This window comes from Ornithorhynchus anatinus, chromosome 9 (assembly GCF_004115215.2).
Source record: "Ornithorhynchus anatinus isolate Pmale09 chromosome 9, mOrnAna1.pri.v4, whole genome shotgun sequence".
Lineage (NCBI taxonomy): Eukaryota > Metazoa > Chordata > Mammalia > Monotremata > Ornithorhynchidae > Ornithorhynchus > Ornithorhynchus anatinus.
In genome coordinates this window covers 9,981,386-10,008,324 of record NC_041736.1, presented here as the reverse complement: position 1 = coordinate 10,008,324, position 26,939 = coordinate 9,981,386, and the positions used below count along the sequence as shown (strand labels likewise).

General features: G+C 39.7%; 1 protein-coding gene and 1 long non-coding RNA gene across 6 annotated transcripts in view; one reads left to right on the top strand and one right to left on the bottom strand.

The window, feature by feature from the left end:
• Positions 1-26,689, top strand: part of WDSUB1 (WD repeat, sterile alpha motif and U-box domain containing 1) — a 32,135-nt gene extending 5,446 nt beyond the window's left edge. Inside the window, exons 2-12 of one of the 5 annotated variants that reach the window (XM_029072370.2) lie at positions 1,677-1,820; positions 3,744-4,157; positions 5,403-5,587; positions 15,608-15,700; positions 16,034-16,127; positions 18,067-18,100; positions 20,223-20,263; positions 20,351-20,457; positions 20,991-21,170; positions 23,326-23,466; positions 26,335-26,689. In XM_029072370.2, the coding sequence (XP_028928203.1) occupies positions 3,760-4,157; positions 5,403-5,587; positions 15,608-15,700; positions 16,034-16,127; positions 18,067-18,100; positions 20,223-20,263; positions 20,351-20,457; positions 20,991-21,170; positions 23,326-23,466; positions 26,335-26,489 (1,428 nt within the window). In that variant the 5' untranslated portion in view covers positions 1,677-1,820; positions 3,744-3,759 and the 3' untranslated portion in view covers positions 26,490-26,689. The remainder of the gene's footprint in view (positions 1-1,676; positions 1,821-3,743; positions 4,158-5,402; positions 5,588-15,607; positions 15,701-16,033; positions 16,128-18,066; positions 18,101-20,222; positions 20,264-20,350; positions 20,458-20,990; positions 21,171-23,325; positions 23,467-26,334) is intronic. The other 4 variants (XM_029072371.2, XM_029072369.1, XM_029072372.2 and 1 more) reach the window with 4 other exon arrangements.
• LOC120638626 lies at positions 22,692-25,623 on the bottom strand. The gene is made up of 3 exons (XR_005660378.1): positions 25,312-25,623; positions 23,581-23,624; positions 22,692-23,192 (listed from the first exon to the last, which is right to left on the bottom strand). It is a non-coding gene; the product is annotated as an uncharacterized LOC120638626 (long non-coding RNA).
• Positions 26,690-26,939: the final 250 nt, after the last annotated feature.

The following is a 26,939-nucleotide window of genomic DNA, read 5'->3' as shown; positions in this document are numbered from 1 at the left end:
TGTACATATATATACACACATGCTGTGGGGCGGGGAGGTGGGTAGACCAAAGGGAACGAGTTGGGGCAATGGGGGGGAGCAGAGGAAAGGGGGGCCTTAGTCTGGGAAGGCCTCCTGGAGGAGGTGAGCCTTCAGTAGGGCTTTGAAGGTGGGGGAAGTGTGATTGTTTGGCGGATTTGAGGAGGGAGGACATTCCAGGCCAGAGCTGAATTACTGCGTTAGCATCCTTTCTGATCCCCCAACCTCCTGTCTCTCCCCACTTCAGTCTACACTTCACTCTGCTGCCCAGATTATCTTTCTTCAGAAATGCTCTGGGCATGTCACCCCCCTCCTCAAAAATCTCCAGTGGTTGCCTATCAACCTTCGCATGGAGCAAAAACTCCTCACTTTTGGCTTCAAAATTCTCCATCTCCTTGCCCCCTCCTCCATCACCTCCTTTTTCTCCTCCTCCATCCCGGCCCGGACACTCCGGAGCCCGTTGTGGGCAGGGATTGTCTCTCTTTGTTGCTGAATTGTACTTTCCAAGCACTTAGTCCAGTACTTGGCACATAGTAAGCGCTCAATAAGTAGACTGAATGAATAGTAGCTTGCTAAAAGATAATCAGGTTGGACACAGTTCATGTCCCACATTCATTCACTCATTCATTCAATAGTATTTATTGAGCACTTACTATGTGCAGAGCACTGTACTAAGCGCTTGGAATGTACAATTCTGGGGCTCACAGCTTTAATACCCATTTTACAGATGAGGTGTGTGAGACACGGAGAAGTCAAGTGACTTGCACAAGGTCACACAGACAAGTGGTGGAGCTGGAATTAGAACTCAGGTCCCCTGACTCCCAAGCCCGTGCTCTATCCACTAGGCCACTCTGCTTCTAACTATGTGCTTAGTTGTATGCCGGACACTGTTTAGATGTGTGACTGTGGGCAAGTCACTTAACTTCTCTGTGCCTCAGTTACCTTATCTGTAAAATGGGGATTAACTGTGAGCCTCACCTGGGACAACCTGATGACCCTGTATCTCCCCCAGCGCTTAGAAAAGTGCTCGGCACATAGTAAGCGCTTAACAAATACCAACATTATTATTATTATTATTACAATTAGGTGAGGCAAAGTCCATGTTCCGTGGTATAAGGGGGAGGGAAATCAGATATTTAATTTCCACCTTACAGGTGAGGAGAGTGAAGTCTGGAGAAATTGGTCATCCTGCAATCAATCAATGGTATTTTTTGGGTACTTCTGTCTGCAGAGTATGGTACTAAGCACTTTGGAAGGGACAACAGAATGAGCAGATATGTTTCTTGCCCATAATAAGCAAAAAGCATATTGGGGGTACATACATTGATATGAATAAATAAGTGATAATGTATAATTTAAACTTATGCAGACCACTGTACTAAGTGTACTAAAAAGGCAAGGGGCAGAGATAGAATTAGAACCCAGCCCTGTGAGCTTTCCACTAGACTGTAATTGCGAGCCCCTTGAGCGGCAGGGACCATGTTTCATTCTCACCTGTGTGTTTTTCTCCCAGTGCTTAGTACAGTGTTCTGCACCCAGTAAGTGCATAAGAAATACTACTACTACTAGGCCACACTGCTTCATTTTACATAGAAATGGTCCCTTCCTCCTGGGTTGCTCCAACACTTTACTTCTCCTTGCCTTTCCATCCTCACCAGACGTTGTCCTCCATGCCGGCCCCCAGGGGAAACCCAGACCCCTTGGAAAGTGAAGCTGCCTGGCCTGGAAAAAGCCTGGGGCTGGAAGTCAGAAGACCTGGGTTCGAATTCCCGTTTTGCCACTTGACTCCTGTATAACCGTGGGTAAGTCACTTAACTTCTCTGTGCCTCAGTTCTCTCATAGGTAAAATGGAAATTCAATCCTTCTCTGACAGGGGACAGGGACTGTGTTCAATTTGATTATCTTGAATCTACCCCAGTGCTTAGGACAATGGTTGGCACATAGTGCTTAACAAGTACTGTGATAATAATTATAATATGCTACCCCAAGAAATACAGAAATTGAAGTCCCGGCAGTTTCCAGCCCTGTTTCGGAATGGCAAGTGCAAATGCCACATTCTGGCTGCAGTGCCCGAGAAGGGGGTGATGAGCAGTTGGGTTGAGGCACCCACTCCAACAAGCAGGCCCAGAGACACTGGCGAGTTAGGCTTGAGCCTTCGGAATTCCACTTCTCAAGTGTCTTTCTCCCAAACTGTTGGGAATGAGGATTGAGAGTAGCTATGGTATTGGAAAAAGTGGCGTGCCTGGGAGTACAGCCCAAGCAGCATCCCCAAATGCCCTAATCAATATACTGCTGCAGTTGGCTAGGGGTGGGGCCCCTCGTGACCCACCTTGATTTAGCCATATCTGATGATTCAGTTCAGGTGATAGAATTTCTGGACTACTCCCTCATCATCCTTGACCCAACTTGGCCCAGCTGTACTGTAGGCCCAGAATGAGGCTCCACGAACATAGCAATGTTATTGAATCATCTGTTAGAGAAGATAAGAATTAGGTAAGGTATTGCCCATTTGCACTGTGTTAACTTGGTCATCTAGCAGGAAGAGAGGAGTCAGGAAGAAAGACAGAACCCAGAAATAAACTAAGCCTGAGCGGGTGATTGAAACAATTGGCAAAGCTGGGTGGTGGTGAAGGTTTTGTGAGAATGGGCATTTTCCCTCTGTGTTTTGTTTAGAATACGATGGTAGCAGAATTAGGGAGCGGTAACCTGGGGTTCTCGCAGGAAAAGCTCCCATGTTATTGGAGACCTGGGTGTTTACAAACAAGGAAATAGATTATGATTTGGGTCAAGAGGTAGTCAGCATTGCTGTTTACATGTCTGCTGCCTCGTTAATCAGTGGTATTTACTAAGTACTGAGTACGAGAAGCAGCGTTGCTCAGTGGGAAGAGCATGGGCTTGGGAGTCAGAGGTCATGGGTTTGAATCCCAGCTCTGCTACTTGTCAACTCTGTGACTGTGGGCAAGTCACTTCACTTCTCTGTACCTCGGTTCCCTCATCTGTAAAATGAGGATTAAGACTGTGAGCTTCACGTGGGACAACCTGATTACCCTGTATCTACCCCAGCGCTTAGAACAGTGCTCTGCACATAGTAAGCGTTTAACAAATACCAACATTATTATTATTATTATTATTACTTCCTGTGTGCAGAGCACTGTATTAAGCACCTGGAAAAGAATGAAATAGGCAGACATAATCCCTGCTCTATTACATTCCTTATGTTATGGTCTTCAAGCCTCAGAATCTGCAGATGGTTAGTACTCCATCTAAGTAAAGGGTCTGACCTTGTGAGGAGTTGCCACACTATAGGGCTTAGCTAAGCCATCCGTCCTGAAAACATGTAGTGGCAAGGAGTATAATCACAGTTTCTGCTGCTTAGTTGGGAATTGCGAACTTTGGTAAGACTTGCATCAAGTCTTATGCACTTCAAATCTGAATTCCCACAGAATGTCAAAAACTAAACTCGTTTGTTTCTTTGGAGTAAAAATGTTGATTGATTGTCATCAGATCAATTCGTAGAGATTCTCTTAAGATTGATTTATTGATACCAGTTTTGTGTCAGTATCATTGAAACTTGTCTTTATTGTCAGAACAATACATATTTCTCCAAAAATACTGATCCACACAGTAGTTTACACAGAAAATTCTTAGATTTTTGGACTTTGGGGATTTGTAAGAAGAAGATTTTTTTTTTACCCATTCCCTTTATTTCTTAAAAAAATTTACAGGTCATCTTACTTGAAAATGGTGACACTAATTCACACCATCACAGATCATGGCGATGATGTCAACTACTGTGCCTTCTCCTCTTCCTTATTGGCAACCTGCTCTTTGGATAAAACAATTCGGCTTTACTCATTAGGCGATTTTGCTGAGCTGCCTCATTCACCACTGAAGGGCCATACTTATGCCGTCCACTGCTGCCGTTTCTCTCCGTCAGGACATATCTTAGCTTCATGTTCTACAGATGGCACAACTGTGTTATGGAGTAGTCAAAATGGACAAACTCTGGCAATAATGGAGCAGCCTAGTGGCAGTCCTGTAAGAATTTGCTGCTTCTCCCCAGACTCTACTTGCTTGGTTTCAGGGGGAGCTGATGGTACCGTAGTGTTGTGGAATACACACACATACAAATTACAGAGGTATGTACTTCTTAATTTAGGTCATTAAAAAGGCTTGAAAAAATGAATAGAAAGCTGAGTGTTTTAAGTTTTGTTTGGTGACACATCCATAGAGCTATTTGGGTGATGCTTGGGTACTTTTGAGAAATCTAAAGGAAAACCTCAAGGATTTGTGGCTTCAATTCAGCAACTGTTTGCTAAGTGCTTAGGGGAAGGAAAATATTGGATCCATACAACCCAAGTGAAATGGTGGATTGAAAGAATTTTGGTTGGTTTGTTCAGTGCAGACAACACAAATGATAATTCAGGTCTTAGAATGACTTTCTCCTTTTTTTGGAAAAAAACCAACAAAAAACCCTAACCCTGAATTATTCTTTTTGTCTGTCTGCCAGAATCAGACAATTACTTCATCAGCTCCACCCAGTGGCCCAGCCCAAATGTCATAGTAACAGGTAAAACTGAGATATACAAAATTGAAAAGAGTTGGGGAAAGAAGAATGTGATGAACTCAAATTACAGTATATAAATGTAGCTTCCAATAAGGACCATGTTAGGGATCGTAACTCCTCTTGACTCTTGTGAAAAGATTCTTGATTTATGACTTTATTGTGCATACAACAAATCCAGCCACTGGATGGGGCTCTCCACTAATTATTGAGTTTTCCCTCGTTTGTTACTCCTAATTGGGAGAATAATTGAGAGCAACTTTGCAGCAGACCCTTTCCTCATTCTCTAGGACCATTTTATCTTGGCCAAAACTTTGCTATTGGTGGATGACTTTCTATTTGCACGAGCGTGTTTGGGAGTATTTTTTTTGGCTCCCTTTGTCTCAAAAGTATCTTATTTTTTAGTAGGAATATTTGCCATCTGTTCATCCATATGCTAGGAGTAGTGGCTCTCTGTTAGGTTATTGATTATTTAGATCACTGAAAGATTGCAGGTTGCCAATCTTACTTTTGTAGATTTGAATGTGTAATTTGTTATTCAATACATTAAGCCTTGGGGTCTACTTAGAGCAAAATCAGATGTGCACTTTGGTATTCTTCGGTCTTCCTCTGTATTTTTAGAGATAACACCAACTTGTATATTTGACGTTAATTGGGATGCTAAATTTCTTTCCCTTTTTTCAGATCATCTTTTTGAAGGTTAATAGTGAGGTGAAGATCCTTTTATCACTGTTTTAGTAAGCTGCAGCTAAAGATCAAAGGTTCAAAGTATGAGATTTTCAAAAACTCAAATTCCTTTATGATTTTGTTCTTCTTTCAGATCTGGTAGTGTTAAAGATGGTTCCTTGGTGGCCTGTGCATTTTCTCCTAATGGAAACCTCTTTGTAACGGGATCATCATGTGGAGATTTAACAGTTTGGGATGACAAAATGAGGTGCTTATATAGTGAAAAAGCACATGATCTCGGAATCACCTGCTGTGATTTTTCTTCACAGCCCGTTTCTGGTTAGTTTGACTATTTTGAGAATTTCTTGTCGTATTCCAGCTCTTGCTCTCATTCATGTCCTTTGTATCCTTATTAGATGTAGTGAGTAGTGAACAGTTTCTTTTAATACCATTGCATCCTCTTCTTTCTCTTCATTATCTCTGGTGAAGACCAGGATAAGAAACATTATAGGAAACAATTAGGAAAACTAGCACACGTAAGGTCATTGAGATGCTGATTATGCAGTAAAGTCTATTTTATTAAGTCTGATCATTTATATGGAAAGAATTTTGCTCTAGTTTTTTTCCAGGCCTGTGAATCGGAGCATGGATTTTGTCTGGCATTTAAAAGTGGAAATATGTAGAGAGAGAGAATAATTCAGCAGGTTTTTGATATTATGTTCTTGTGTCATTTATTGAACCCCAATTAGAGGCCAGGCACTTAATAATGATGGCAGGAGTTGGTAAGAGATAATAGTTGGGCCACTTTCCTGACCCATTTGGGGCTTACCGTCTAAGTTAGAGGTGATGGGTGTATAGAGAAATAAGGATGAATTACAAATGATAACAAGAGGAAATTAAAGGTAAAGTCACCAAATTAAGAGCACGAAGAGATTACTTGGAGGGTGGGCTCCTCATCTCTCCAGGCTGTGTGTCTTATATATGCACCACAACCTTCTTAATATTCCTTAACTTAAAAATGCTGCCCCACAGTATAGGGTTTCTAAAGTCTCCAAAATGGACCTGCCTTAATTTTTTCATTAGAATATTTTGTGATGGCTGCAGATAATATTTTGTTTCATTGATCCTCTGTTATCTGCAAGTGCATTTTCCACACGTGAATTTTCCACAGACTTTTAAGTTGTAGCCTCCAATCAGTCTTCCCTGTACCATCCTTAGTCCAAGGCAGGGGTGTTCTGCAGGTTCTTCTGGCATAGATAGGTCCGATGGATTCCAGCACTGCTTTCTTTGTTTGATATTTTTACCCTTTCTACTTTTCCCACCCATTAACACAGACAGGGCATTCCCAATTAATGTACAGTTACCCCACTTCATATTCCCCAGCTCCTTTGTCAGCCCTTTAACTCCATCTAAGTACACAGCCCCTTTCCCTAGTGGCATTTTTGTGCATATCTTACATGACCTATTTTTTTCTCTTATGTGTAATTTATCATAGAGTTAGTTTGTCTTCCTAGCTATATTGTCAGCCTTCTGAGATTAGGAGTCATACCTACTATTGAGCATTTACTTTGTGCAGACCACTGTATTTAGCACTTGGAAGATTATACATTGTGGACAGGGAATGTGTCTACCAATTCTATTATATTACACTCTCCCAAGCTCTGCACACAGTAAGCGCTCAATAAACATGATTGATTACAGTACAGTAGAGTTCGTAGACATGATCCCTGTCCCCAAGAAGCTTACAGTCTAGTGGGGGAGGCAGATATTCAGTTACATCTAGGGGAAAGGGCAGAGTATGAACATATGTTCATAAGTAATATAGGGCTGGGGATTAGTATCAGAGTGCCTGAGCAATATAGGAGGGAGGAGGAACAGAGAGGGGAAATGAAGGCTTAGTCAGGGAATGTTTCCTAAGGAGTTATGATTTTAGTAGGACATGGGGAGTTCCAGGCCAGAAGGAAGATGTGGGCAAGGGCTTGGAGGTGAGAGAGTTGAGCTATGGGTAAAGTGAGTAAATTGGCATTAGAGGAGTGTGTGGGCTGCATTGTAATAGGAGAACAGCAAGGAAGGATAGGAATAAAGGTGATAGTAAGGTGTTTCACCATGAACTGATTTGAGATGATTAGTAGTATTTTCATGACACCGTTAATTTCTTCTCTGCAAGTTTATGTTTTTCATATCTGTGCTCTAGGAGAGTCATGTCTGTCCATGCCGAAATTGTTTAGTTTTGATTTCATCTTCATGCCCTTTGTATTTATTGAGCTTGAGCACTGTATGAAGTGCTTGGGAGAGTAATAGACATAGTTTCTGTCAGTGTAAATGACACAATGATCAATCATCTTAGGGAGTGACAGCTGGAGCTATGCCATCCATAATAATAATTACAGCATCTGTTAGGCACTTTGTTATGGACTCAGCACTATACTAGGCACTGGGGTAAAACAGGATCATCAGGTCCGGCCCAGTCCCTGGCCCAAGTGAGAAGCAGCATGGCCAAGTAGAGAGAGCATGGGCCTGGAAGTCAGAAGGATTTAAGTTCTAATCCCGGCTCTGTCACTTGTCTGCTGTGTGACCTTGGGTAAGTCAGTTCTCTATGCCTCAGTTCCCTCATCTGTAATGGTGGTTAAGACTGTTAGCCAGGGACAGGGATGTGGGACAGGGACTTTGTCTAACCCAATTTGCTTGTATCTATCCCAGTGCTTAGAACAGTGCCTGGCACATAGTAAGCACTTAACGAATACCACAGTTATTATTATTATTAATAAATGCCACCACATGGGCTCACTTTCTGAGGGTGATAGCTCATCCCTGCTTTGCAGATGAGAAAACTGAGGCACAGAAAAATTAAGTGGCTTGTCAAAGGTTGCACAGAAGGTGAGTGGTGGAACTGAAATTAGAACCCAGGTCCTCTGACTTCCATTAGGCTACACTGCTTCTCAGTTTGCTTTCTTTAAGTACATGGAGTAGTTTTGTGAAATATAGCTGCATTAAGGCTTTGGGGTGCTACTGATTACATAATAGTTACACTTGACTCCCTTGTGAGATGTGATTTTCATTACTTCCATTTGGCCAAAAAGTTTTCCTGTGGAGGGAGCATAAATATCATACCACTGTAATTTATGCAGTGTGATTTGATTTTTCTGAGTCATAATGTTCACGTAGTTTTTCAGTTCAGCCAGACTTTAACTTCAGCAGTAGCAGTGAATCTTGCCTGTAAGTAAATTCCTAAATATCAGTTCCTTTTTCAAAACTGCTTCATATTCCATATGCCTCCTTGTGAACTCTGCTCAGCAGATATGCTTCACTTTCCATCCTCCAGTTGTCACCCAGCAAATAGGAGTGTTCGTCTTTGTTGAGGCCCCTAAACATGGAACTTACTGCCTCTAATGTTTCCTCTTCAGCAGAAGATGCTAGAAATGGCTTTGTTTCCCCCGACCTTTCTAATAATTTGGCACAAAGGAAAAATTTACTATCTCTTCACCATGTAGAGAATCAAAACTTTAGGTGAAAGATATTGGGGAAATATGAGTTTTTTCTTTGAAATAGGTGAATCAATTTAGGTTTAATTTTCCTGGCCTGGGGCCCAGTTTCCATAGTGACAGATATTACTCAGTAATTCGTTCTGGGTGTACTTCATGTACTATGCTAGGTGTTTGCTTTCAAAACATGGCAAAAGAAAGGCTTGAAAAATGAATTATCCATCCTGACAGCTGCAGAGTATAATGCTTTCATTTGGTACCAGTTCTTACCAGTGTTTAATTAAAAATAGCAGTATGTAGGAATCCTACATCTTTTGGTGTTTTAGCTCCTCTAGGAAAGCCATCCTTATATATCCTAAATGTTCTGAAAGCATGAAATCTTTGAATATTTTTCATTAATGAAAATTCTCTAGGAGGAAAGGGTAAAAAATATTATTTGGGAAAAGCTAGCAAATATTTTGCAGCAAGAACACTAATGGATTTGGTGGAAATTAAGGAAAATATTTTATAATAGGGAGAGTAGTGGCATTTGAGTGTCCATTTAATGTGGTGCACTGTAATAGGCGCTTAGGAAGCACAGATTAACCATGAGGCACATTTTCTGCCTACCAAGAATTTATGCCCTTAAAGGGGGAATTCAACCATAAAAGTATTTACAAGTAGAATGGTTCAAATACATAAACTGAACTGGAATCTACATAACTGTCAAGAGTGTGCATTCATAAGTGCTAAAGTTAGCTAGACGGATGATATGGCTCAGAATGCTAGGAAATTAATCAGGGAAAAGGATCTGATGTCATGAAAATTCACATGCCTCTGATACAATAAAGGCAAAATTGTTTGTGGATGAATAGACCCTTATTAGTGGACTGCTAGAGATACTTAATCAATTTTTTGCAAGAAGAGCATTTTAGTAGGCCCCTGATTTTCTCTTTTCATTAGTTATTTCTTTGCAAACTTCCTTAGTAGAAGCATGTTAAATTTCCCAGTACTATTTATGAAGGTATTGCTCACGTGTCCATCATATTCTCTTAATATGCAGGCATATATCCATTTATTGCCAACATTTTTAGAAGTGGTAGTGTTTTTAAGTGAATACTGTGTGCAAAGCACTGTACTGAGCACTGGGAAAGAAATACGACAGATGGCATTTAGACACAGTCCTTGGCCCTCAAGGAGATCAAATCTGAAAAATAAAAAAGGACTGAACTTTTTTTAGAAAACGATCCGTGTGGTCTGAAGTGGGGAGAGTCAGCAGTGTGGTCATTCATTCATTCATTCAATAGTATTTATTGAGCGCTTACTATGTGCAGAGCACTGTACTAAGCGCTTGGGATGAACAAGTCGGCAACAGTCCCTGCCGTTTGAAGGGCTTACAGTCTAATCGGGGGAGACGGACAGACAAGAACAATGGCAATAAATAGAGTCAAGGGGCGAGGGGTCAGATGCAGTAGTCAAGCGGGATAAGATAATTGCATGGATCAGAATGGTAGCTGTTTGGATGGAGATCCAAGGGTGGATTTTGGCAACCTGAAAGTAGGACCCGTCAGGATTTGGTGACATGGAGTATATGGGTAGAATGAGAGAGATGAGTTGAGGACAACACCAAGGTTAAGGGCTTGTGAGATAGGGAGGATAGTGCTGTTGTCTACAGTAATGGGAAGAACGCACAAGGGAGGAGAGGGTTTGGGTGGGAAGATAAGGAATTCAGTTTTGAACATACTTAGTTTGAGGAGTTGGCAGAACGTCCAGATAGACATCCAGGTAGAGATGTCTTGAAGGCAGGAGGAAATGAGAAATGGCAGGAAAGGAGAAAGGTCAAGGTTGAAGATGTAGATTTGGGAATCGACTGCATAGAGATGGTAGTTGAAGCCACGGGAGTGAATGAGTTCTCCAAGGGAGTAGGTTAATTTGGAGAATAGAAGGGGACCTAGAAATGAGCCTTGATACTGTCATAGGGTGGGAGGCAAAGGAGGAGCCAGCAAAAGAAACTGAGAAAGGAGGGTTAGAGAAATAGAAGTCTCAAGAGAGGATGTGTCAGTGCAGGAGAAGGATGCGGGCTACAGTGTTGAAAGCAGGTGTAAGGTCTAAGAGGATAGAGTGAAGGGGGTGGAAGTCAGATTAGAGGGGATCAAGGAGAGAACTGGAGGAGAGAAAATGGGGACAGTAGGTGTAAACAACTCTCTCAAGAAGTTTGGAGAGGAATGGTTGGTAAGAGATGGGGTGATAACTGATTCATTCATTCAATAGTATTTATTGAGCGCTTACTATGTGCAGAGCACTGTACTAAGCACTTGGAGTGTACAGTTTGGCAACAGAGACAGTCGCTGGGCTCACAGTCTATTTGGGGGAGACAGATGGGAAGCTTGGGGTGTAGGGAGCCTTGGGGTCAAGGGAGGGTAGTTTTCTGAATCTCAATAATCTGAATAGATCCCAACTAAACACAATTATGAAACCAGTTTATTAATAAAAAATGTATGGAATGGAATGTCCCAGTCATATTCACACACTGCACTGTCCCAGTTAAGGATTCCAAGGATTCTTTTCTCTCCCTGTTAATAAAACAAGCTAGCTCTATACCATCCATTGAAGTAGGGTAAGGCTGGGTTCCCTGGAGCCTCTCCAGAAAAATGATTTGACTGGATTCTTTGTAAGGGTTCAAGTTTGAGAAACTTTGGAGGTTTAATGCTTGTATAAAGAAACCTCATGGAATTTAAATACATATTGATTGGTCACATAAGCACTTATGTATATATCCTTGATGTATTCTAATGTCTGTCTCCCCCTCCAGATGGTAAACTCCCAGTGGGCAGGGAATACGTCGGCCAACTGTGTTGTGATGTACTCTCCCAAGTGCTCAGTACAGCGTTCTGCATAGAGTAAGCACTCAAATACTGTTTCTGCTGCAGCAGTTGGTAGTCATAGAAGTAACAGGATTTATTAAGCACTAGGAGACAACATCCATACAGGCTTTAGTCATGGTTGCTGTCCCTTGAGGGGCTCACAGTCTAATAAAGGTGTTTAACAAAACACCTCAAACTTCAAGCCTTTTGAGCTTTATCCCTCCTGGCAAATTAGTAGAATTTAAAATTTGGGATCAGCTAGTACTTCGAGCAAGGGTGGGGAGGACCAGAGGGAGAATATTTTCCTGAATAATGGAAAGAGAAACTTTCCATATTCCACCTGAATATATGAACCACTCTGTTCAGCTTTATAGATGAGAAGTTTTTCAGTCAGTTCTTTATCAGTTAAGTTATTCAAAACACATGACTTCACCCTTGAAGGACTGAATTTGGTTTTGCTGCTTTTTTATTCAAAATCATATGAAAAATCAACAAGATTTGGATTTGTAGAATACCCTTGGGCTCTGTATTATTTAGAAATGGTGAACATATGTTAAGCATTTCATTTGCTCTATATGTTAATTTCCACCAATTATCGCTCATTCATGAAATCTTTGCTATTTTACAATTATTTTAAACTCAAAGATTTGAGACGTCATTTTTTAAAGTTATATATGGGTGATATGGGGAAAAATGTCAATCCCTATTGCATGTAGTGTTAAGGCTTAAATAGGGTGAACTGCAAGAGATAGAAACTAGTAGATAGAAACGTTGATAATCAAGAACTAAAGCAAGGCAAAGACCCTGTATTAACTCCAATCCCTGGAATCAAGTGCACTGGATTGGATTGCGGTGAGCCTAGAACTGGGGAGCTATCCACAATTACCAACATTTCATTTTGAGTTTGGGGTGAAGTTATCCTGGAGCTTGGAGTTGGACAATCTAATAATGGCTTTGAGAATGGGCATTCTAGCCAATCAATGGTATTTATTGAGTGCTTACTTTGTGCAGAGCACTGTACTAAGCACTTGGGAAGAGTACCACATGATAGAGTTACTGAGGCTTTCAGAGTCAGTGGAATCAGAGCCCAGGATCCCTATGGGGTTTGCAAAGCTTCCAGTTCCTTCCTGATGAGAAGTCTCTGTGGCTTTGGAGGAGTAGAATCTCTTCCCTAGTAGTGGAGTGCAGCGGGGATGAGAGAAGACCACACTGGGTCCCTTGGCTGGATGGGAGTGAGAGAAATTTTCAGTCCCAAGCCCAGCAGAAGGAAGGGACACCCAGCTTTCCTCCAGTATACCCACTGAGAAGTCAGGGCAGCTGATGAAGTAAGGCCGCATCTTGTCAGCCCCACTTCCAGCAGATCCTTAATAATAATAACTATGGTATTTGCTAAGCGCTTACTATGTGCCAGGGACTGTACTAAGTGCTAAAGTAAATGCAAGGAAATCAGGTTGTGCCACATGGGGCTCACAGTCTTAATCCCCATTTTACAGATGAGGTAATTGAGGCATAGAGAAGTTAAGTGGCTTGCCCAAGGTCACACAGCAAACAAGCAGCAGAGCAGGAATTAGAACCCATGTCAGGTTGGGCTAACTATGCTGTCCTTCTTGTCCAGAAAGCTTTTTGGGGAAAGTTGATGGTCTTTTCCCACCGAGCCAGTTCTGCAGGAGGCATCCAAAGGGACCAATTCCCCAACATCATGGAAGCCATTTCTATTTGCACAGCACTTTAAATGTTAGGAAGATTGTGATCATTTGGGCGAGGGAGGCCGGGATAGTTGTTTCTTTTGGGGGCTAAAATTTTCCTGTTTATCTTAATCCCTTGTCTGTCTTCTGCCTTTTACTTTGTATCCCATGTGGGCCAGGAAGATATCTAGGTTAATCTCCTTGTGTTCTTCCAAAAGCATAGTACAATGGGCATGGGTTTAATATGTGGGGGGCTAATTCCTGATATATACTCTTCTAAGGTCCTTTCTATATACGGTTCTAAATGGTGCAGGAAAAGTTAGTGAAAAATGTAAAAACTAGTATGTATTTTAGTTCACCATAATTTTTTGCTTTTATTTGCAATGATCCCTTATCATTATAAAAACAAAAATTCGGTACTATATGAGCACACATTACTACTGGTTTTGTGGGCATTAAGGCAGCCTCCAAATAAATTGATGTTTGGCAGGATCTGTATCTATTCTGAGGCCCAGTTTTAGGAACAAGATCTTGTTTTCTGTAGCTCTGCTCAGTTTGGCTTTCCTAAGGAAGATATAAAATTTATAGCTGAACAGTTATTGTAACAGAATTGCCAAAATATGAATCTAAAATAAGCCTGCTTATTCTTCTGACACAAGTTCCATCTGGTTGCTTAATCCACGAAGTGTTAGTTTCCTAGTTTTAGGAATTGGGTTTGAAGTGTAGGTTACTCCTTTGCCTTTGGTGACTGAAATACACCTTGGCTGAGGGTGAGCTGAAAAGATGCTCAACATCATGTTTGTCCGAGGTCCCCTGTATTCTTTTGGAAGAAGGGTGCTTGTATAAATGGCTTGATCTAGGGGTCTGAAGCATGCACAGAAACACTAGTTTGGGATGGCCCCCACCGCTGACTGTTAGACGTAAGGGGACTGGGATCCAGAAAGTACATGCTCAGATCTGGGCCTTTTCGTCTTCCAGGCATGCTCCATCATGCCAGGTAACAGCTGCTACCTGGGAATAATATAGCCTGATGCCGCTAGGCTCTTCCCATGTGCCGGGTGTTACCCGGCATGTACGGGCATGAGACTGATGTGTGCTTTCTCCAGCTCGAATGGGCTTGGCGTCCTCTGTTGGTTCAGGACCCTTTGTGAACCAGAATCATGTCTGGGCTCCTTAGCCGGCTCGGCCATTTGTCCGCTGTGTGACTTTGGGCAAGTCACTTAACTTCTCGGTGCCTCAGTTACCTCATCTGTAAAATGGGGATTAACACTGTGAGCCCCACGTGGGACAACCTGATTCCCTTGTGTCTACCCCAGCGCTTAGAACAGTGCTCGGCACATAGTAAGCGCTTAACAAATACCAACATTATTATTATTATTATTGGTGAAGTGGCTACCCACTGGCAGCCAAGCCCCTGCTCACACCTGGGGAAAAGCAGTTAAATGTCTTGGAAGCAAGACATTTCATCACAGGGTGCAGGGGTAGTTGGCATCCCTGACAGTTCACACCGTGCAAGGCACTAGCACTGGAGGTGGGTGCCACTTGTGGTCTCCTGGGGCTTGTTGGCGGTGGACACAGAGAGGAGGGGCTTATGTGTTCAGGCAGTCCTTTGTCTCTTCCCTCTGGCTTGAAGGGGGAAGTTTGAGAGCTAGCCCCATTTTTATACTAACTGTGGTATTTATTAAGCACTTCCTATAGGCTAAGCATTGGGAGAGAGACAGTATAATCAGATCAGACACAGTCTCTCATAGGTGGGACTTTCCTGGGTAGATCAGACCCCCAGGGGAAGGTGCGGGAAGGAGGAGAGTCTGGGGGCGCCGATGCAAAGCGAAGTTGGCCTGATATGACCCATCATTCTCATTCACCCTCCCAACCCTAAGCCCCATCAGGGACAAAGGGCCTGTACATTTTCCAGCATTAGTTCTTTTGGTTTGGCCTGATGGTTTCCTGATAGGAGATCCTATGGTCATTATCATACCAACTGAACCAGTGAGTTTCTGCCTCACTGGGTTGAAAAAATTATGTGCATGTTTGAGGTGTCATGAGTGCAAGATTATCCTTAGGAACTATTGGGACATCTGCCATTGTGCTTGCTGAGGAACTGGGCCCTCCCTCGCCCAACCTGAAGATTTCTGACCCAGAGTCGTAAGGAATAGCTCACTTGATTTTCCTCAACTGCCTGAGGTGCATGGGCCTGTGTAGGGCTCCCTTTCTTGGAACTGATTCATCCCCACTGCAAAGGTGACTGCTATGTCAGTTATTCCAATTGAGGTGAAAAATACCTGTAGGGAGTAGATTTACTATCAGGTCTCTTTTCAATCAATTTAAAATTATCTAATTTTTTATCAGATGGAGATCAAGGCCCCAACTTTTTCCGGATGGCATCATGTGGCCAGGATTGCCAGACTAAGCTTTGGGTTATTTCATTCACCGATTTCTTAGGTATGTAACTAAATGCTTTTCTAACAGGTAATATGATTGTGAGAAGTGGGTCTAACTGGTCTTTGTCTAGCTTATTAGTTTTCAAAACCTTCATGAATTATTATTTGAGAGAGTTGAAGGCTGTGATAGCCATGTGCTTTCAGTTCTTCAGGTAGTTATTTTTTGACCGATTGAAAGCACTAACCTCTGGTTTAAATTGTGCAAATTGATATTCTTGGTCGTCAAAGAGTAGGATTATTAACTCTATTCAAAAACACCCAATGTTAAAATTTTTAGCATTCATATAATGGATATATTACATTTTAAAGTTTTAATCACCATGATTTCTTCTAGGTTTTGAATTAAAATATAAATGCACGCTGAGTGGACACACAGCTCCGGTACTCTCCTGCGCTTTTTCTTATGATGGACGAATGTTGGTCTCTGGGTAAGTTGTTTTATTGGCTTTTCTTAATGCTTATATATTTTTGGGGGAGATTAAGGCCCATTTAATTAAGCAGTTTGGATTCTGATCTGGCTCATTAGGAGTAATCTTAAAGCCAAAACAGTGATTGATTGTGAAATAAAATGTATCGTATACCAAAACAAACAAAAAAACTTACTAACAAGTAGTGGTCCTATGCAGTGCCCAAATTTGCTCCCAGAAGGTAATCAGTTAGGTACTTTAGAGAGAAACATGAGCTCTTTCAGGAGACCATTTGGTATATTTCTGCACATGCTCCAGGGCTCTAAGTAGTCCTTTAATAGAATGAAAATGGTAATGATCCTCCTGAAGTACCTAACTTGCTCTCAAAAAGTAAGTAGGTACAAGGAGAATTTTGTTCAATACCTCTTGAGCATATGTAATGCTAATGGAAGTTGCTTTCTGAGATACCACTCCAAGGCAAACAAGAGGTATAAGCAGTGTTTCTTAAACCAGGTTTCCTGAACCTCAGGGCATCTGCAAGTGTAGACTGAGAGATAGAACCACAGAACTGGAAGGGATCATGAGGATCCTCTGGCCCAGCTCCCCTGTCTTCAGGCAGGAGAATTACTAAATTATCTAGGCAAGAAGATTTCAAAGTCTACCTTATTATGCTAGAAAAGGGTCATCGTTCTCTAGTGTTTTACCATTCTAAGCACCAAGAAATTCCTCTCTTATTTGCTTTCGAAGGGTCCTCGGCTAATCAGGGATGCAGCACTTTGCAAAGGTACTTATATGCAGGAATCATTTGTGCAGCAGTGCTGGTGCCATAAACCACCAGGCCCTCCCTTGGTAGCCGTTGTGGACATGGGCACTCACTTTTGTCAGATGTTTTTCTGCTGGGCCTCTCCACTTTGTGGAACACCCTAAGTCGTTCTTAGGTTAGAAGCCACCACTACAAATAATGGTATCTGTTAAGCATTTTCTGTGCCAAGCACTGTACTAAATGCTGGGGTAGGTACAAGAGGCTCAAAGTCTAAGTAGGAAGAACAGGAGGTATTGAATCCACATTTTACAGATGGAGAAACTGAGGCACAGCACAGGCAAGTGGCAGCACTGGGATTAGAATCCAGGTTCTCTGATTCCCAGGCCCGTGATCTTTCCACTAAGTCATGCTGTTTCACTACTGATGGCATAACCTCAGCAGGCAGAACCAGAACTAGAACCCAAGTCTCCTGCTTCTCAGAGCAGAGTTTCATAACAGCTTTAATAATAATAGTGGTTTATCTTTCTAATGCTTCTTTACATTTTATTTCTGGATTTCAAGTGCCTGATATAAGTAATGATATGCAAATTCATGAAACATTCCATATTTTTGACACTCCCCGCCTTCAAAGCCTTATTTAAGGCACACCTCCCCCCAGAGGTCTTTTTAAGCCTTCATTTCCCACTGCCTTATGCTGTCTCTTTGATTTGCTCCCTTTCTTCACCTCTTCCTCAGTTCCACAGCATTTACATACATATCCATAATTTATTCGTATTAATGTCAGTCTTCCCCTCTATACTGTGAGCTTGTTCTGGGCAGGGAATGTGTCTACCAACCCAGCTGTATTGTACTTTCCCAGCAGTTATACAGTGCTCTGCCCATAGTAGGTGCTCAATAATTATGATTGATTAGTTAACCTAATACCCTATAAAATGGAAAAGCTAATTACAGTATTCAGTTTTATATGGAAGGGGTGGGTTATGAATGAACAAGTTGGACAAGAAAAGGAAATGATTCCTGATATATATTGATGTGTTTAAATTTTTCTTTATATCATTGCAGTTGAAAACAATATACAAGTCAGAGTTCTTGATGTTGTTTTTCTTATTGAGATGATGACACTTTAAAATACTTATATTAATCCTAAATGGTATTTTTCAATTTGTAAAAACATGATTTCATTATCTTTTTTAATAGGTCTGTGGACAAGTCTGTTATAGTATATGAAGCTGTAAGTATTTGGTGGGGATGACTTTTTGAAAGAAACAGAATATGAAAACTGAACTTTAAAAGTAGTTTCCTTGAAATCTAAACAGTCTGGGAAGTGCTTGAGTGTGAAAAGTGCATCTTTGTTGAGTCATTTTCCTTTTTCCTCTGGAAAAGCATGCATGCATCTCAGACTGTACCTTCAAAAGACAGTTTGTTCATGCTGTTAAAGGGGGAACAGGTGATTAGAATTCCCAAATTTGACTTGAGAAAAATCAATCAACAGTATTTGAGTGCTTACTGTGTGCGGAACACTGTACTAAGCATTAGGAGAGTACAACTTAAGAGTCGTTAGACCCGTTCCCTATCCACATCAAGCTTACAGACTAGAGAAAATGCAAATGAGAAATGATTACAGTACACTAACAAATAATTAAGGCATCTTTAATTCAAATGTTAAAATATATAGTATGCACATCAAAATAATTTTGAAGAAAAAAAATGTAGTCCAAAGCATTTGGTTTTCTAATGGAAGTGTGATATCTGTAATGGTATAGACTTTGTTTTATTGTTTATTTTACAGAGCTAACTTAGACTTTAATAATGGACTAGTACCATTTTTGCATACAGCCGGCTCTCCATTATCTTTGGATCTAGGAGATAAACCATGTATAATTTGGTTGGGGGTATGGCACGTTTGATATCTACCTGGGGTCCCAGCCAAAAAGCTCCCTTTCTTCAGTGAAGATCCATGTAATCACCGGCACAGAGAAATTTGGGCTTGGTTCCGAGAGTACTTTCAACCTTCTCTGTCATACCTATTTACCAAAACTGTTAAAAACTAGTAGAATCAATTGGTTTGTTTCATCTTTTGCTTTTCCCTGCTCCCTCCTAAATTTACCACTTGCCTCTCTGTGACCCCGAGTCCTGTGTAGAACCGGAAGTGTGCCTGATGTGATTATTTTGTATCTACCTTAGCACTCAGTCCAGTGCTTTGCACATAGTAAGCCCTTAACAAATACCACAATTATTAATAGGTTTATTCTTTAATCATTCTAACAATTTTTTTTTCATTTTGATCACTTTTAAAGTCTTAAATACTCAAATGTTAACTCAGGGCCCATATTTAAGTGAGAATTTTGATCATAAATGACTACAGAAATAAGTACCAAAGCAAAGAATGTGTTTATATTTGTTAGAATTCCAGAAAGTTCACTTGCATAGGAAATATAGTAAACTTGAAGTCTCCAACTAAAGCCTAGGAAGCAACCAGGATAAGGTAATGGGTTCCTAGGAAATAAGTAGGTACTTAGAAAGATTTAAAATGCCACAGATTAACTGACAGCTATGGGGTTTGTTTGTGTTTTGAATAATAACTGCTAGTGACTCCATACATCCCAAATTCTAATTAGGGACCATGGGGATATTTTTAATCCTATTCTCTTGGGGAAAAAAATGTTTCTGGTATGACATTTGTATAATATTTCTTTATTAATAGTGTAGCAGTAATAAGTCAACATATTTATTTTAATTAAGCATAATATATATCCATATATATGTGTGTGTGTATATATATATATAGGTCTCCATGTTTGAGGAAAACACCCCTGACAGTGAAATTCACCTGACCCTGTACGTGGCTGAAAAAAGCCAATGTGGGGCTCATAGTCCCTAAATTAAGCATTACTGGATTATAAATGATGAAAAATGAAGCAACTCAAATAAGATTTCTGGGAGAAAAACAGTGAACTAAGAATTTCTGCCTCATACTGTAGGATTTTTTTTTAAACACTAACAGACTCATTAGCTGGATTGATTTTTTTATTCCTATTGTCTCTTACAGGTTTACATTTTTAATTTATTTGATTTTAGTTTATTTTGGTGATTTGTCTAATCCAATTCTTCCAAGAGAATTTATGACAAATTATCTGAATAACTAGGTCCTAAAAATGCACATCAGCAAGAATTTTCTAGATAATTTAAGAAGCTTTGTCTTCGAAATATATACATTTAAGGAAAAGTGTTATCATTTATGTGTGGAAAATTAGTACCAAAAGACCCATGCAGTATTCTGAAATGCATATTTTGAAGGTAGGAAATGTTTAACTGAACTAAATTTATTATGCCTCTCCACTTTTTTTTCTTAGAACACTGGGAGTATACTTCACACTTTGACTCAGCATACCAGGTGAACTTAATATGCACTCAATATTCAAAAAAGAACTTCAGCATATTGTTTATAATGTTAAGTTCTACTGATGCTTTTCTTTCCTAGGTATGTTACAACTTGTGCATTTGCACCCAATATCCTTTTACTTGCTACTGGGTCAATGGACAAAACAGTGAACATCTGGCAATTTGAGCAGAAAGTGCATTGTCAAGGTTAGTAAGAACATCATCTAGTCCCTCCTTAGTTAGGCCCAGAAACACGGTAAACAAGCTGAAAAAATTGCTTTCCCAATATATCATTATTCTCATGTTGTTGTAATGAAAAGACTACCTTCTGAATGGCTGGGATTAACAGCACGTTCCTCAAAACTGTTTGATATTCTTAGGCAGAACTTTGAAATTCCTAATTTAAAAACAAAAAATCCATTTGGACTGAATATAGTTATACTGAAAGATTGAAAGACACAATCTACTTTAGGCAATTTATATACGTTATTCCAGTCAGCTAGTCTGATTTGACCAGTGCTGCTGATCATCAAATCGATAGTATTTATTAAGTGCTTACTGTGGGCAGAGCACAATGCAACAGAGTATTAACATCAAGTCCTGTGAAATTACAGTCAAATGAGAAACTGGGAAAAATGAACAGAAATGTACTTAATTTTCAGATTCTGAATGTACTAGTTACCTAAGGAGGATTGTTTGAAAGCTTAACTTCACAAATTTTTTTTTGTTTGATTTCAAAGGACGTAAACTTGAAGAAGAACCTCAGCAATTTATTGAAAACTGGTCAGAGGAAGAAGTTTCAGTGTGGCTTTGTGCACAAGGTTTGAAAGATCTTGTTGGAGTTTTCAAGATGAACAACATTGATGGGAAAGAATTGTTGAGTCTTACAAAAGAAAGTCTAACAAATGATTTAAAAATTGGTAAGTTATAAATAATGATTGAAGTATAGGCAGTCTTCACTAAAGAAAAGTCAACATAGTATTTATCACTACTCGTAAAATAAGGATATTTTAGTGGTCATGCCCTGTGTACATATGTTTTCTTTGGTTAACTAGAGCACTAGGAATAGGTAATCTATGGCACTTGGATCTGTACCCTTTAAGCACTTGATAGTTATCCCTACTCAAGGCCTCACAGTACTTATTTACCTATCTTTAATTTATATTAATATCTGTCTCGCCCTCTAGCTCACTGTGGACAGGGAGCCTGTCTACCAACTTTGTTATATTGTACTCTCCCAAGCACTTAGTACAGTGCTTTGGACACAGCACTCCAATACCCTTGGTCAGTAATCAGTTTAATTGATTTTTTTTCTCACCACATCTGTTTGGTGTTATAAAATCTTGGCTTTGTGATACTTATTTTTTAAAAAGTGACAATTTTTTAGTATTGAACATAGATTCAGGAGAATTAGAGATAAAAGGTGTGATGCATTAATTTGAAACCAAAGCTTTCAGAGGTTCCAGCAACCCAAGGATCCACATGAAAGTCTCATGAAAATTGCATCCCTGGTTGACCAAAATTTGGTCAAAGAATGAAAAAAGTAACGGCCTGGAGATAGATGAAGTGGGTTTACTTTCTACTGGTTAACACAACTCTGCAAGTGAATCTTTATTCTGGTTTAAAAGTTTCTACATTGTTGTATTGCTTTTGAAATGATAGTAACCACAAGGGCAAAAAATCATTTGTCCCTCAAAGGACAAAAATGATTTTAAACATCTATTTTAGATATATATTTTATAAAATATCAGAGAAGACTTAGAATGGGGTTAATGCTAGGTATGGGTTGTATGACCATTTAAAAGCCCCCAGGAGAATTGAGTCATGTATTATTATGTGCAATGGAAAATTAAACATAAGCACTTGTTGCTTAAGTAATAAGATTAGTAATGACACCTCAAGAACTAATTACAAGTGCCAACAAAGAACTCTGAAAAAAATCCAATTTGTCAAGTGTAAGGGACATATAGATTTTTAAAAAAATTGATTCTGCATATTTGAAGTGAATTAACCTTTCTATAAAAAGCAGTGCCAGCCCAATTAGTTTATTCAAATTTAAATGACCATTTTATTTCAGCCTTTGAAGTGAGACAAAAAAGGGAGTGGACTGGTATGTCCATAGGCACAAGTGTTTGATACTACGAAAACTGTTATCCGTGAGAAATCCTGAATATGGTGGGGGGCTTCACTGGGTCGCTAACTAGCTAAGATCCAGGGAGCTGCTTGGAACCGACTAGGGGAGCTCCTTAAAGCCCCTACTTCTTGGCTCTAAAATATAAATGGGCTACTTTAAAAAAGACTCTACTGCTCTCAGTTGCCATATTGATGCACTTTGAAATTATGCCAAAAATCCACAGTCAGTTCATCTAATAATTTAGTGTTTATAAACTTCAGAGGAAAAAGCAAATGGCTCTGACCTGAGTAATTTCTTGACTTGTGGCTGTGATTCAAAGGAGATAATTTTTATTTTCCTTATACTTTCAGCATTGTATTTATCCAGCTTTGATTTAAATTTCTTTACTATGGGCATTTGTTAATGGACTAAATTCCCTAAAATACATTTGATCTGAAGTAGAACTCTGCAAGCAAACTATTGTCAGTTAGTTGTTACCTAGCAAAGAGCTAATTCTTATGGTTTAAATCTTCAAAGTGGATACATTATACACCTAAGCCTGTTGGCATTTTTGCCACTCTTATAGCAATTAGAACTTGGGCAAGATGAGGTGGTCTCAAAATAGTTACCTTTTAAAAAATCTTTGCAAAGAAGTGATTGGGTTTGTTGAGAAATTAAGTTCTGCGAATGATCTGAGTGAACAGCCTCAGGTTCTAAAGCAGTTATCTAGAGCAATCTGGAATATTTCTAGAGCTCTTCAGGTTTTTGCTGTCCTTATTTCCTTAAAGCTAAAATTTCACAGACTTCCAGGTTCTGCTATTGAATGATCCTAGAAAAGAACAGAGGAAAGTATGGTTTTGACTTGTACCCTTCCTTTGTGTCTAATAAAACTCTAAAAAGATTTCTGTACATATTAGTGGAAATCTATACAGATAGAACAAATGTGACACATTTCTCTTCAGAATCTCTAGGTCTTCGGAGTAAAATTCTGAGGAAAATAGAAGAACTGAATATAAAAATGGATTCCCTTTCTTCTGGCATTCCAGATGAATTCCTGTGTCCTATAACTAGGGAACTTATGAAAGATCCTGTCATTGCAGCAGGTACGTATGATAACTAATGTGTATTTATCTATATTAAAACATATATTAAATGTGAAGGACATTCAAATGCACTGATTTATGGGAAATGCTTTTTTATAAGATAGTCATGCTTACCATGATTACCAGTAACTGAATGCTAGCTGATTAACATGGTGACTCTGCAAACAAAGGTGAGATTTTAGGGTTCAGATATTTTAACACATGGTTTTAGCATTGTGAAACATTTAGTGCCAAAACTGCATAGTACTTAGAAATAATGTAGGAAAAACAATTTAAGGAATTTACAATTTTATGAGTCATCTACAATAAAAATAGCTGCTCTTTTTTAGTTTTTTTCCCGTTTGGGAGAGGCCAAAATTTTATCAGTTGATTGATTAATCAGAGGCATAGGAGTGCTTACAGTGGGCAGAGTAGAATACAATAAAGCTGTTAGATATGTATGTTCCCTTCCCACAAGGAGCTTTTATGGCAGTTGTTTGAAGTATGATAGGCAAGGTTAAGTTTGCAATAATTATCTCAAAGTGTTTTGTTTTTTTTAAAGGGGTCTTTAAAGTCATACTCTTATCACTGTAAGATTGGACACTTTGAGAGAATTTTCAGGTTCTGTAGGACCTTAGCTAGTATTATCCATAAATTTTATTTTTCAATCTTATAGGATCTTTTACAAATTATTTTTGAGCATTTTAAATGAGTAAATGAGGCATAAGCTCAGCTCCATGCACCTACGTGACCTTATGCTTATGAAATCTTTGCCACATGCAACATCATGCCCTGTATAGAACTGGAGAATCAGGCTCAGCAAATGCCTGTCACTATGGCTGAATTACTAAACTTTCCTCAGGAACTACATGATGATATCCTCTTAATCCTGGAAATTGAATAAATGTAATATCTCTGTGGCACAAGGTCTTACCTTAGAGTCTAATACTACAGAACTTGAACCCCGCATTTTTCCAACTTGCCTGGGCTTAGGCTGAAGCAGAGTTGATTGCCAGAGAAGTGTTTTTTATTGTGCAATTAATATTGTTTTCCTAAACAGAAATATTCTGACTCATTTTTAGCTGAATTTTAAATGTAGGATGTGAGGGCAAGAAACGAAATTAGCTGTAAATGCTTAGAGTCACTCTGTATAATGTAGTTCCTCTAAGATGCTTTACCATCAGTATTTACTTTTGGGGAAAATTTGTTAGACTTAAACATAGCTAACCAACTGCCTTTGCAGTAAACTGTCAGTGCATACATGAATTTTTAAAGGAACTGAGTGAGCAGTGTGGTTATAATGCAGATTGTCGATTGCAATTTACTAGCTAGTCACGTCAGTGTTTCACTGCTTTTTATTTATACATGAAAGGCTCTGGGCACGGGGGACCTTGCCTAGCAGCTCTGATGATTCCTCTGACAGTTTTGTGATGAACTTTGGCAAAACAATTTTCAAACCTGTATTGAAATGTAATTAGTGATGGAATAGATCTGCTCAGAATCCCTGCTTCCTTCACTTATCAAATGCTCAGAGGGACAAGTTTGCTCACCTATGGAAAATAATGTTCATTCTTCCACAGAAGTACTTTGTTTTATTTTAATCTTGTTAATACCATGGAAATGTGATTTTTATTTAAATTTTTTTTTCCAGAATGCTGGCAGAAAGGTGACAGATTAGCTTGGTTTTGATTAAAATATATTTGTGAGGTTTTTATCATTTTGTAAATCTTACTGCCATATTGAGTCATTCTGTGACTTAATTTACTCCATTGGATGGCAAAGAAAAGCTTCAGAAAGTTAATAATCAGGGTTAAAATATTGTTGACTAAATATTTTGATGCAATGATTCAACTGTGAGCTCCTTACCGGTGGTGCGACTCCCTGTTGGCCCCTTGTTCAAGGTCATGAGCACCCCAGCTCACCATTAATTCTGCAGATGTGCTCTATTATTGCATTGGATTATTTGGGCCACCCCTAAAGAAAAAGAATTAGCTTGAAACACACAATCACTTTAATCTTAATACTGGCCTGCACTCTCACCACCACTTCTTGCAGTTAAGTTTATCTGCTTTGCCATGGTGTCCCTTAATGCAAGGAGAGATTCACACAACATGTAAAGGGACAGTGCAGTGACTCCTGCCTCCCCCCACTCTGGTGCACACTTTGCTGCTCAGGTCATTTTTCTAAAACCTCATTTCAGTCCATGTTTCCCCATACCTCAAGAATCTCCAATGGCTGTCCAATTCACCTTCACATGAAACAGCAACTCCTTACCAATGGCTTTAAAGCACTCAATCACCTTTTCCCTTAACTTACCTCACTGATTTCCTCCTACAACCCAGTACAATCACTTTGCTCCTCTAACATGGAACTCCCTACCTACCTTCAAAGCCTTATTAAAACCACACTTCCTCCGTGAGGCCTTCTAAACCTCCATGACTAAGCGCTCATTTCCTTTACTCCCTCTCTTCTGCATCACCCTTGCACTTGTACCTTTAAGCACTTGATATTCATCCCACAGCACTAGACAGTATTGCCATAGAGAGTCAGCCCTTGTGGACAGGGAGCATATCTGCCAACTCTATTGTATTGTACTCTTAAGTGCTTAGTATACTTCTTTGCATACAGTAAATGTTCAATAAATACCATCATTTGACTACTGCTAACAGTTTAATCAAAGGCCTCCAGCCTTTGGTTTTTCCTCAGTGGTATACAGACTGGTTATGCTTCAAATTCAGAAGCATAGAAGTGAACCACTTCAAAGTGAACCAGGGGCCAAGCACGAAAGCACCAGGCAACTCACAATCAGTTTTGTGCACCACATTCCTGTTAGGCATTGTGATGTCTTTTCCATATGACTTTTTAAACCTATCTAATGATCTGTTCTAGATGGCTATTCCTATGAAAAAGAAGCAATGGAAAACTGGTTCAGCAAAAAGAAACGTACAAGTCCCATGACCAATCTTGTTCTTCCATCACTAATACTCACACCCAATAGGACTCTGAAAATGGCCATCAATCGCTGGCTAGAGACTCAGAAATAAGATAGTGTAGGTATCATCAAGCTTTGAGGTAAGCAAATCTCTCGATTTCAGGAATTTAATGTTAAAGCTTTTAATGCTTAAATGGGTTGTCAGATTCCAGGTTTAACCTTTTTTAATATTGATATTTTCATTATGTAAGTATTTTTGTACAAGTGGAAAAGTAAGCTAACATGTAGAAATAAAATTATTTAAAATGGTAATATAGCCTGATGTCTATCTCCAGTACGTTTAGAAATATGTTCAAATGAAACATTTGGTGTACTATTCTTATGCATATTTCAGTAGACTGTTTTACTCAACTTTATAGCAACATCTACTAGCTTAACTTGTCCTCACCTCTTGTTGCAGCATATCAGGAACATTCTGGGAGCCCAGCTAAGCATTTCTGTACCCCCAAATGCTCTGACAGGCTGGTGTGGAGCACTTCATAGTTACACTCAACCTGCTCCA